The sequence below is a fragment of the Rhodnius prolixus genome, unplaced genomic scaffold (assembly GCF_049639745.1).
Source record: "Rhodnius prolixus isolate KJV_2025 unplaced genomic scaffold, Rpr scaffold_1, whole genome shotgun sequence".
NCBI lineage: Eukaryota > Metazoa > Arthropoda > Insecta > Hemiptera > Reduviidae > Rhodnius > Rhodnius prolixus.
The window spans coordinates 48,379,780-48,393,453 of NW_027411581.1; the positions used below are offsets into that span (position 1 = coordinate 48,379,780).

Genomic DNA, 13,674 nt, shown 5'->3' on the forward strand with positions numbered 1-13,674 from the left:
AAATTTCTGTACAAAAAATGTTTTGAAATTTCTTTTCAACAGATTCAATATTATGTAGGCGAATAGTAGAAAAAAAAAGAAACGTTCTTCTTTTCATGAAAAACTGAATTTTTAATACTTCATTGGCTGAGACATTTAACTCTATAGATGTATGTTTTCGTACAAGACAGGAATTCTATTCTTTATGATTATCAAGCGTATTGAGAGATATCGAAGCGATTGCTTTCAATCAAGTTCAAATAAGTTTCTAAAAAATTATTAAGAAAATAATAAAGCAATTTTTACATGAGAATTCAATATATACTCGTATTTGGCAAATTTGATTTTGTAAATATTTGTAATTACTGTGTTATCTGTTTAATTATAGCGGATAACAATAGCCAGAAACGTCTGCATTTCTATGTGGCATACAGGGCTCACTCAGAAGTTGTAGAACTGTATAAAGGATGGTAATTTTTGTAAAATGCTTCTTCTTCCTGTCTGACAGAACGTAGTGATTCCCTGCCATGAAAGTTTCGAGTTTTCAGGCACAATGAATAATGATGTGCATTTCTTGAAGAGGATATCCTCTGGATTACAATTTGCTCTTTGGACTTTAATATTTTTGCTTGCACTTGGTTTAAGCTTAGTTCAGATGGTACATAGAACAGAATCATCAATAACTTCGAAATGTAATGATTATGAATTATACTGTAAAAAATAATGCTATGAAATCAAACACACTACCAACAAAAACACCACTGACTTCTTACTATGTTATAAAATATGCTCCCCTAGAAATACTTGGAAAATAATTTCACAAAAATAAGTTAGCAAATCTCTTTTATCTTGCCTTCAACATGCTTGAATTTTCTGTCTGATGATTTTTAATAAGTTACTAACCAGTTCATCATAGTCTTCATATTTACTTATTGTATACTGTATGCAGATTGTAAATAACAAAATAAATTAAAAAAAAAAAAAGTTACTAACTTGGAAAAGTAAAAACTCTTACTCATTTAAACTGCCTTCCCGATAGCTAGAAAAAGAGATTGGAATGCTGGGACATCTAGAGAGAATACATATGGGGATAGAGCAGTTACACTGATATACGCAGATGAATGGGAGTACTGGAGGACTAAAGTCTGTTGCGAGGAGAAACAATAAAAATTCTTCTGATGCAGATTTTGAAGTAAGAAAATTAAACTTTCTAAAACCGGCTTTCCTATTGAATCAAGTAACTTATATCAAGCAATTAATCTACACATCTGAAATCTGAAAACAAATCTGAACAATCTGAAAACGAAAACACATAGACAGAAAGAATTAACGTAAAAAACTAAGGAAATCCAATTTAAGAATTTTGTAAGAACCAAATTTTCATTAAATGTGGAAAGTTAAACATCGCTTACTTTAAATGTTTATGGAACGTTTAAGCAATTTTTACCCAGAACGATGGACGTCATAAAAAGATTGTTTAGCGATTGGGTGTTGGTTTTCTGGTCCTCTCAACTCAGAAATTGTCACACATCTTCAGCAGTGAGTGAGTGAATTTTCTAATTCTCTTTAGTTAAGAAATTTATTCTATTTTTTAAATTTTCCTGAAAAAGCACGACTGTTTCATCTATTTGATTAGTGCTCGTAAGAGTAAAATATGAAATAAATAATAATAAACGTCTTTCATTGTTTTGTCTTTTCGGTCACGCTCACCCAAGGCTTAGAAGTTCATTGATATTTCAATTGTAATGGTGATCTTTAACAAAATTTAAAACTAATCAAGCTAAGCCACGTCACATGGCATCTTATTATCACCTTTGAGAATTTTAGAAAAAAAAATACATAATAATGAAGTTCTAATTTATTAATATTTAAAATGAGTAAAAACTAGACAGAAATGTTTCTGCCAGGTTGACGCTGTGGTGTCCGACTGAATAGATATGGATATTTAAGAGAAACAAATATCGAATCACTCTTAAAAGCCATTAAATTATGTTAAAAAAATATATATATATTTATATAAGAGTTAGAAAATCATGTTAATGTTAAGCATTTTCTAAAACCCAATGCCATCGTAACCTTTTTTATTAAGATGTAACAAATGTACTATGATTTATTTTCAACGGTAATTGTACTTTAGAACACAACATGTTCCAATTAGTGTCAGGAAAGGATTAACTGTGGTAAAGATTGGTATAAAAAGAAAAAATGAAAGTAAAGAAAAAGAATATTTCTATAATTAAATGTGAGGAACATAGTAATTAAACAATTTATTTTTTTTAACTAAATGATAATAAACAAAACTTAAATCTACTACCTTCACTTACTAGGATTAAGAGAAAGTAAACAAGAAAATGACGAATCAACTCAAATATTTTCCCACAATATCACAATTTAAGGTATGAACTTTTTTTATTAAAAAAAAAATAGAAAGCTCTATTAATATTTGACGTAATCACAAAAAAGAAATTTCTTATTTACAAAAAAAATTGCAACGCAAAAATTAAGGTTCCAACCCCATTTATAAAACATATATGCAAATAAACTTACACTGTAATAAGTGAATCCTTTAAAGAGCGTAAAGAAGACGAATACAAAATTTTACTAATTATAGAACCCAATTTGATAAAATATTTTTTACAAAATTAATTTTTAAATTGTATTGAGGTAATGTAAAATATGAAAACATTTTTTCAAATGAAATTACGAGACATGAAATTTGATAAATAATGATAAAAACTATACAGTTATACATTTATTTCTATTTAGAACTTAGAACTTCGGCCAGTCCAAATCGAAGTATTCCAGTGAATATAAAATTTACTAAGATCACAAATTGTTTCAAAATTTGTATATATTGCAGTTAATATGAAATAGAAAATTGCAGAGACAATTGTTATTTGCAACTGATGGAATCAGACCATTAGGGCAAATTCTATATGTTAACATATACATTCCCTATCGAAGTCATGCACTCATGCCAACATAGTAAACACTTGAAGAATAGGTTCTACGAGCAAACGATGTCATTTGAGACATTAATAAATGAAAATCGCAATGGCGAACCCCTCTATTACATCAAAATTTTAAGGCCTAATAAATAGCTCTGGATGATACTTTTGGCTGAGGAACTGCTTATATACATCACAAGCCTTTATATCTAAAGTACGGTCAGCTGCAAAAGTAAATTGAAAACTATTCAATACCTTGCAGTTCCAACCAATTTAGCCAATAATTTGAAAAGAATTCATAATCAGCTATGCAGTTGCTGCAGTGATTACAAGGAAGTACACTCTAGATAAGAATCATTTGAATTCGTGAAGAAATGTTTTAACAATATTTATAATCTTAAATAGTATAATTTAACAATGTTCAACTCTGGGAGAAAATAATCTTATATAACTTCTTACAATAAGAACAATTCTTTTTATACTCTTGTTATTTTTTTTACCGTCATGGTTACAGTAAAAAAAAAAAATCGTAAAAAATAGAAAAGTTATAATAATACTATAGTAATAAAAGTTATAATACAATAATATACCAATCACTAGAAAGTAGTAAACTAGTACATAATATTTATTATAAATATCAACTAATAAATTTGTTTGGCAATTACTTAAAAATAAAATTCATAAATCAAGAGAAATAAATTATTCAAGGAAAAATAAATAATTGTCATAAATGCAGAAACATTAAAGTCATACCATTTTTCTCAACAAATTTCTAAATACTTATATGTTTGACCAACAATTGACAAAAAGATTAATTTTCTAAAATAGTCTATTTACTTTAAGATATATTTTTCAATTTAAAGCAACATGCTCACACACATAAATATATATCTATATGAAAAGCCTAATAAAAAGGAGTTGCAATCAAAAATAGAATTTTGCAGCAGCGGAAACCCTAAAAAAAAAGGTTTTATCGGACATTAATCAATAAATATTTGGAAATAATCGGTATGTAGATTGATAATCTTTTTTTTCGTTTTAATCGGAAAGTACAAAACTGAAATTTTATTTTTGACATACAATCTCCGAAGGCTATTCACTTGCTGGCCTATTCATTTAGCAATGCTAGAATATATTAACAGTCTATCACATAATTATTTGTAACGCGGAGGTGTACAGGTATAGGTGATAACTATTTACTGAACCATTTGCTATGGTATGGTTAACAACATGATATTATAGCTTTGTAAAATAAAGCGGAACATTGCAAGTCATAATTCCAGATATGCAGTATTTTAATAAATCTTACAATTAATTATTATAACTTATAAACTTTATTGTCCTCTTATACGAAAAACAAAATGTTCATTGTATCAGTAAGTGAAATTTTTATCAATACAAATACCGAGATACTTAGTTTTATGACAAATTAACAAATTTTGGTTTTATAATGTATTAATGGCTATCCACATAATTTTCATAAAACAATCTTTTTTAAATATTTTTATTTTTAAAAATTCAGATAAATTTTATTCATTTTTCTCCTAACAGCACGTTTTATGCTCTTTTATTGCAAAAGAGATAATTTATAATCGAAATGTTGCTAAAAATTGAATCAAGTTACCAAAAAGTGACAAAGCAAGCATACAAATTACATCGACTCTGACTCGATTGCAAACAAGATATGGTAAGTAGTAATACCTGCAAATTTTCTGCAACATTACTTATCAATCAATAAGAAGTAAAACTGCAATTCTTACTGGAATTATCACTGAAGCAAATGATTCAGACAAAAGCTACAATTTTCTTAGTACGAATAATTATTTATCAGTCTGCACATATTAATATTATATTGTTAAGACACTAATTTTAGTCAGAGGTTTTGTCCCATTACTCTACAAGTAGAAAAATATTGTTCTGCTATATATTTCCAACATGAAAAATATAAAAAGCAGAATGACACATTTTATTAAATTGTAACACAATAATAAAGGAAATTTAAACAAAACTTCAGAGAGATCCTTTCGTAACTGCTTGCATGATCCATCGGCGGTTTGATCGGTTGGATGTCTATAAACAAGGTTATGTTTACAAAGAAAGCTCACTTTTCTGACTTTTTTGAATTAATATTTTAAAAAGAAAACATTTATTTTTTTTTTTTTAAAAAACCTATTCTAATTTTTTTAACAATTAGAAACGCTTTGAATTCAAAAAAGGCGCAAACCATACTATCGCTAAGTCAGAACCAGAGGAACGTGATTCCCATTCAGTAATTTTTCAGGACGGCCAAAAGAAAATTTCTATCTAAAAGAATTTTAGTTGAATTTTCATAAATTAAAATCGTTTCACAAAAATATAATAAGAAACTAACTATTATAAAATAAAAAATACATGTACACGATTCAGAATCTAAATAGAGTTCACCAAAATAAGTACCGCCGTTAAATAAGTTGAAATTGAAAATTCGGAGTTATGTTCCTTTGGTTTTGACATTGCATTGTATTAACAATATGTGAAATACAAGAAGTTATTGCTCAGTAAGTCTCAAGAAAAAATTGTTTTGAGAGAGGAATAGTTCTTTGTTAGTTAAGGTGAACCTTTGTTACTATTATGTAATTCGTATGAATATTCTGTAACTAATTTATTTTATTAGCTTACCCAGGTAGCGAAAACTTTAAACTAGAATATATATGAAAATTTTTATAATTATTAAAGGATCAGAACTTATTTAGTGATATGTATAAGCTTTCTACTACATCACAAAAGGCAAACTGGTTTTAATTTATAACACACCAAAAAGTTGGTGAAAAATTGAAAAAGAATTCTCAACTTAAAAGAGTAGAGACTTTAAAAATATATTAATAAAGAACAAATGAAAATTCTTCAAAACTGCGTTGACAACACCATCCAGTGTGAAAATATATGTAGATCAGCGAAAAATTTCATTAATTCGTGTGCGTTAAAAATATGTAAATTGTACTATATTTTCATGTTGACCCTTACATACATACTCACATAGCTTTCAATTAAAAGATTAATCCGAGATATTAATATCACATTTTTCAAATTATTTAAAAAATAAAAGAAATTATTAATGATATAACTTAAAATGCATTGCATACATGTGTTCGATGAATAGAATAATCGTGAAGATGATTGCAAAGCTGTACAAATAAAAAGATTTTATGTTTTATTTTCCTATGGTGCAATCTAAAAAACATAAAAAAATTATTAAATGATGTGGGGTGATTGCTCTACTAGTTTCTGAATGAATATTTCTTTTATTTTTTTAAAGTAATAATGAATTAGTCTGTAACAACTTGAACCTGTGTACTGACTTTATCTGCAGAATGTACTCTCCGAGAGGATGTCTGAGGGTGTAACAATTTATAAAATAATGTCATAAAACCTATGCCTACAATGAAAGGCACAATAGAGAACACTATCAACGGTATGTAATACCACTTTGCTGGAGAAATTGTATTATAAGTTAGTACCGCCCATATCGTAATTGCTCCCACGTTTTCTACGAAACATATAGGATAATAGACTAAATACCTTCGCCTTGTTGAACCTTCACCAGGTGTTAAATATGTAAAAATATATACTAATCCTAAAATTCCGCAAAAAATTATTTCTGATATTTTAGCTTTCCAAGATGAATCTGCCACTACAAACTGAGTATTTTCGAATAAGGCTAGCCAAAATGTCATGACTATCCAGTGCACTGAACAAGAAAGTGCTGTGGCTATTGGTAATATCGAAGCTAATGCGCTAATACTTAAAATACGTGAGACTGTAATGAAGAAATGCCACAAGAACTGCACTGCAGTTCCCATTAACGATATGTTTGATTTGTCACGTTGACAAAGCCTAATTGAACGATGATATGATGCCATTGACCATGCCATCGATAGTAAAGATGAAGCAATAGAGCCAGCCTGATGAATAACTGAAAAAAATATTTATAAATTTTAACTTTACAGAAAAAAAAATTAATAGCTAATCTAATTATTGAAAATTTAAAAAATGGATTTGTGGGTTCTCTCTTCAATTTAAGTAAACTAAATATTTTTTGCTTACATGTAAACGTGGAACCTGTCTTAGTGTTTTTACCAAGCACAATGGCCAGTTGTAAAATCTGTTGAGGCGCTGCCTCCAAAAAACATTCAAAAACCCTTAATAGTGCCACATCTGAATCTTCTTTGAGCATCAGTTCGTAGTATCTAACCTGTTCACCAGTATCCATATTGCGTTCAGCTCGGCGTGACTTTAGTGCATAGTCTAAAGAATCACAGTACCTGTAACAGGTAAATAAAAAAAATAAAAAAAAGACCAGGTATCGCCTTAAAAGAAAAGTCTCTCCAAATACTTTTCTCTAGATCAGTGATTCTCAACTACTGTGCCGCGGCCCTTTTGCGTGCCGCGAAAGTTTTGAAGTATGCCGCTAAATTTTAGAAATGCGTACAATAAAAATTATATATTAAATGTAGAAGACGATATGAGAGTAGCATTATAATTTTACGACCAAATATAAACGAAATTATAAAAAAAATTAAGCTCAAACTCATTAAAAGTATTCTTATTATTAACTTGTAATTAATCCCTTAATAAACATATTCTGTTGTTTTTGTAGTACATATTATTCTATTTTATATTGACAATAAACAAACTATTATGGATAAGTATAATACTTATAAACTTATTGTTAGTGTACCGCCAAATTTTGAAATTGTTAAAAGTGTGTCGCGACAAAAAAAAAATGTTACCGTAGCACCTCTCTCTAGGTGCTATACTATTTCATTGCGTTTCTTGTTCAAAAAGATTACGGTCGTTAACTGGCGTAGGGAGTTATGATGATAACACGGACGGACGGCAACCTTAAGGAAAGAAACAAGCAGATACTATCCCTAGTTTTGGGAAGTGAACATCCATTCCTTTCGCAAAAAGTGCAAACACACCTTCCAAATATTTTACAGAAAATTAAATTTGGTAATTCGTCAGAAAAAGTTTCGAATTTTTGTGGAAGAAAGCTTCATTAATAGACTAATTTTCAAATAAATAAATGTTTAGTGACAGAAATGGGCATATTTGGTCCCAAGAGAATTTATAATTTCTTATGAATTGAAATACATCGTTTAAAATACCATAAATAACATAATTATGCATCACATTCATATGGTCATCATAGAAATTTATGAAACTTATTGAAAGAAAAATTACAGAATTGATATTTTTCCTCTTTGAATTAAAACGATTTGTCGGCCAAAACGTGCTCGCTCTTCGGTGTTTTAGTCAAAAGCTTTTTTTTAAAGAAAGACGGTTGAAAGAATAAGTCTACGTAAATTAGCAAACCACTTGAAACTCATTCAATTTGTGATAACAAATAGACAATAATTTGTGAAATATATTGGCAGATCAATGCCAAGTAATAGAATTGGATGTCCCAAATCGAATTTTGGCATATTTCTAGGGCATTTCGTCGATTGCTAGAGGACAATAGCTTAACCAAGTTTTGAAAACCATATAGGAGGCAACACCAGTCGCTGACCAACACCGTAATCATTGTTTTTTTTGTGAGTTTTGGTCTTTAGGGATATTTGGGGGACTCAGTCTCATCCAAGCAGTGTCCAGTATGTTCCTGTTGTCAAGTAGCATTTCATCAAAAGCCACGGGTCGAGTAATTTTTAACGATGTTCCTGAAGGTAAATCAATTTTTAGTCAACGGAAAATTAGGTAATAGTCTACCACCTATTTCATTCAGATAATGTATTTGAAAAATATACAGGTCAAAATCCGCAAAACTTTCTTTCGAGCCTAACATATTAACCTAATTTTTGTGGAAGAAAGCTTCATTAATAGTAGACTAATTTTCAAATAAATAAATGTTTAGTGACAGAAATGGGCTTATTTGGTCCCAAGAGAATTTATAATTTCTTATGAATTGAAATACATCGTTTAAAATACCATAAATAACATAATTATGCATCACATTCATATGGTCATCATAGAAATTTAATGTTCTTAAGTACTTGGTTTGGAAGTCGAGTACCACAAAGCTGAGATGTATTTGGTCCTGGATTCAATTTCCAAACTAGAACTTATTTTTATTTAATATATAAAATTTATAGTAAAATGTGTGGGCTATCCGTCTCAATTAACGCTATTTGACTGGAAGTAGGATGTGAAACCCGTCTAAAAAAAAAATGTTCATTTCTTTCTTTCCAAAAAGGATCATGTTGTAAATGCCTTTTACTAACCCTACAGTCTTCTTCCACTGCTGAGTTAGAACAATATTCAAAGTAGTAATTTTTAATATAATGGTTTCAATAACTCACCTCATAACTGGAGCCAATTGAAAGATAAGTACAAATACTCTAATAGTCCATTTTTTGACAACCATTCTGGACGAAGAGGTCGTGTCATCACTCAGAACGTACCTGCGGATTTAATATTTCTAAAGTAACAGTTGATTTCACATTAAAATAACAAACGATTTTAGCCCAAACAAAAAGTACTATGATTTTGTTAAAATATTGCATATTTTTAAGAAAGTGCTCGTTATATTTAAACTCTAAATCTGTACATTACTGATTTTGAGATTTAGTTCTAACTTCTAAAAAAAATTAAAATAGTTTATTTAACTGAGAAATGCTTTTTTTTCTGTAGTTTTTTTGAGCAATTACGAAAGTATCTAATTTTAATAATTAATTAGTACATAATTAATTTTTATATTCAGTAGATTATGTAATTAATAGTCGAAGTAGATTAATCAGAACAATTAAGCTTCAAATGTTGCAAGATATCTTTTATATCTTTAAATTTTAAATGCTCATATAATTATGTACTTGTTTTGTTTTCCTACGAAACCGAGAAGGGAGAGCACAGAAAAACTTGGTGACAAGTAATATTTATTCTTCAAATAAGTGATAAGAAATAAGATATGAAATGTGATACTGATTTACAAAAATTTAATATTTAAAAGAAAAACAGGAAGAAAACGTTAAAAACATAACACGGTACTATGCTGAGTGAAAATGTGACACGCACATCAAGATTTGTTTAACAGTTAAGAATTAAGGCTGACATGCACATGTCGTTTAGTAAAATAACAACAAAAGGATTACCACCAATTTAAGTTTATGATAACCAATTTTTTTTCAATTTTCATCAACGCACAAATAATGTTAAAAGAATACTCACGCTAAAATAGGTAAACCCAAGGTAAGAAAGTGTATGGAACAGAACTTAAACATGCTCTCTGTTTGAACACAAATTTTTAAAAAATGCATTGCTTATTTTTTTCGACAGACCATAATTCATTTTCTTTGTGGCTTTATGCTAACTTTGAATGATTTCACAAAATGATTTACTTACATCCTAAGACTGATGAAAGTGTTGACTACTGCTGGAAAAAATATAAATAATCCAGTGAGAATGAATTCCATATATCTTTCACTTTTGTAATATCTATATGCTAAGTTGATATCTAACGCAACATCACAAATATGTGATACAATCGACACCATCAAAACGAAAATATCCCAATTGGTGACATGACACCTGTTTGGCATACGATCCACAACATCTTTATAAATGTATTGCAAATCAGTTATCTTTTCGGCTTCATTGTTAGCATTCTGACCCTCATCATTGTCCATAATGAATTAGCAAATAAAATGAAAAAAACCAACACTTAAAAACATCATTTTGACGTGGAGAGGTTACAGTACTGTTACTCACAAAAAATGTACTTAATGATCAAGGTTGTAACCTTTTGTTGAACTTAAATATTAACTCGTATTTCATATTGAGTGCAATTTAATTTCAACCCAATGAACAGTTTCATGACAAAATAGTTTTAGTGCATAGCTATACTGCTTAAAAAACGTTTTCAAAATTTGTCTAAATGAATGATGTGAATTAATAAAATTACCCCTCTCAACAAATCTTCATTATCGATTTACCTCTATTAACTATTGCGAGAGTACATAGCTCAATTTATTCCAATAAAATTTGCCATGTTTTCTTTGGTTTGGGGTTTCTGTTCAGGCCTCCACTTCTTCCTGTCTTGCCAGTCCCCATCCATTAAATAGCGACCCCCCAACTCCTCCAGGATTCCATTCTCACACATCTATCGCGGTATTCCACTCTTTCTACTCCCTGGTTGCACCCAACCATAATTTTTATTTGGTCAGCTAGTCAGCTCAATTTCTTCTATACTTTTTTCCTGGTGATGTCTTTCGCTACTTTTTTTTCTTTTCCTTTCATTTCTCATCTCCATCATATCCATCCATCCTTCCTTGTAGTTTTCCAAAAATACATCTCTTTACTTCTTAATTTTCGTAGAGACGGTCGAAGTTCAGCAGGATGCCTTATATTATGAAATTGAAATTTCTTTTCTTGAAATGGTCGTGATCCATAGCAACCTCTGTCTCTGTCCTTTTTCTTTCTTTACGACACCGTCAATTCATTTTTTTTTGGTAAAATGACTTCCTAAATTCCGTGTTCCGTAACATACCTCCGCTTTCTTTTTCATTGTCGTTTGCATTCCAATGTATCGGCTTATTTCCTTCGTTTAACTTTCTGGCGATTTGATTTTTGCGCTGACCCAACGCACAATTCCTTAAATATGGAGGAAGGGATTCTTTCTGTGGGTCTCTTAGTCCTAGAAATTATTTTAAACTCGATTCAGGAATCCCATCCACTATGTATAATCCCCCTCTCCGGTCAATGCACTTAGATTAAAGTGAGGTGCCACTCCGCCACTAGCACACTTCATTACTTGTTTAAAGGATTGAGTTTTAAAATAAATGCTTTTGTTTAAAGAACTAAATTAACGTTTTGACAAATAAGATGTACTTTTCAAGAAAGTTGTGATTTGTTAAAAATCTATTTCGTAGATTTTGTAATTTAGAGTAATAATATTGAAGGGAGTTATTGCCCACTGTACTTTCTGACAGGTGCTGCTACCTCGTGGAAATTTTAGTAAGTACTTCAAGATTTTTTCAGATTACTTTTTGACAATTTTTTTTAGTGACTATATTTGACTAGTTTTTTTATTTTATTGGTTTGTTCTTATTTAATTAATTAATTGATTAGATATTTTTGATTATTATTGACTGTATAGACTGGATAGACTGGATTATATTAACTGTACTTTATAGGGTATTTTTGAACGTGAGATGTAATGATTTTTATTGTGCCGCATGTTCTTAAAAATCGAGAGAAAGGAATATTACCACATCTGGTTAGGGCCATCTTTAAGTCATTATGGTTTAACTAGAAACAGAAATCGGGAAATAGACTGACAAAAGCTTGAGGTTACGTGTCCGCAGGTAGTAAGTGATGTTTCCTTCTCTTCTGATAAAACCAACAAAGGCTATCCATTGCCATAATTTGAGTCACAGCTCTTGTTAAATCCGCACTAGTAAACAAGAAAGCTTTCAGCGATTTTGTGGCCTGCGGTATGGTTGATCAATGTTGCACTAAACTTGAGAGAGTAGTAATTGATAAACGTTTACATCAGCTGTCACGTTTTTCAGCTGTCTCATTTTGTTCTCCTGCTTTAATAACTACTGCAAAATAGTTATTATTGCCTTACCAATTAATTGCTTGTGCTTGACTGTCAATGAAGTTTTCTCCACTAGGTGCTGCCATCATGTGGAGATTTTCGTAAACACTTCAAGATTTTTTTTCTTGAATGACTGCTTTCAAATTTCTGTGAGCAGCTTAAGGATTTTGAAGGGTTTGTAGGACTTTGATGGTGCCGTTTGGTAGGTTCAATACCATAAACTCATGCAGTTGGACGTACTTCATTTTATCTAGACGTACGGAGTAAAGGCCTTAAAGTCAGGAGAAAAGGGAGGTTATCCCTTGAGATCAAAGGTAGCGATACAAAGTTTTCGTTTGAAAAGTTCTGGATCATAGGGTTGAAAATAATTATTTAAGGGACAAAATGTAGACAAATTTATAAATCTGGGTAGAACTATTTATGTGAGGGATAATATGTGAGTTCTTTATTTTTATGTTGAGTATTATTGGTGGCTTCATTACTATTTTGGCTCGGATAAATGATGTATTAAATTCTAAATTACTTTCGAATTTTCAGCCCATGAGCACTTTATTTGTAATAATGGTAATTTGAAAATCTCTATATGCGAAGAAGAGTAACCATTTTATTTTAATCGATATGAAATAATTAATTATAGCAAGAATGGCAATCAGGCATTCTAGAACATCTGTGCTGGTGTTTAATGATAATTAAATACATTGACCAAAGAAACTTTCAAATCAACAATGAACTAAATAGTTAGTGTGGCGATAAATTGAAAGCTTTTGTTTATTTCAAACTTTAATGCTGGCTAATCAGGTCTAATCCTGCCTTTATATTGAGTCAATTTGTTCGAATTAGGCTGTTTCAAGCGTTTAAATTGCAGGGTCAATGACAATGGTCCAGTCTAACTACTTATTATTTTAGGTAGTTAACTGATTTTTTTTTAAAATTGGGAAATAGATCAAGTTTTGTTTTTTTATTTTTACTTTTTGTTTATGGATTTTAATTTATTTCTTTGAAGAAACGCTTCAAAAATACTGAAAAAAATTCTTATTTTTTTTAAAGATTTTTTTTTTGTGAACTTAGAAACTCCAAGATACTCCTGGGTGAAGAAGTTAATGCGATAATAGGTGCTTATGTTCTTTTGACCCCAGTTTTATTAGCTGGGGATCATTTACAAAAATGATCGGC

General features: G+C 29.9%; 1 protein-coding gene across 2 annotated transcripts; it reads right to left on the minus strand.

The window, feature by feature from the left end:
• Positions 1 to 2,191: 2,191 nt before the first annotated feature.
• On the minus strand, positions 2,192 to 10,656 carry LOC141461350 (XK-related protein 6). 2 transcript variants are annotated; one of them, XM_074142344.1, is made up of 4 exons: positions 10,305 to 10,656; positions 9,266 to 9,367; positions 7,011 to 7,228; positions 2,192 to 4,997 (listed from the first exon to the last, which is right to left on the minus strand). In XM_074142344.1, exons 1-4 carry the CDS (start codon positions 10,586 to 10,588, stop codon positions 4,897 to 4,899), a joined length of 705 nt encoding a protein of 234 aa, XP_073998445.1. In that variant the 5' UTR covers positions 10,589 to 10,656; the 3' UTR covers positions 2,192 to 4,896. The 2 variants fall into 2 exon arrangements, with proteins under 2 accessions (XP_073998445.1, XP_073998434.1); XM_074142333.1 differs by having other exon boundaries at positions 2,192 to 6,879.
• Positions 10,657 to 13,674: the final 3,018 nt, after the last annotated feature.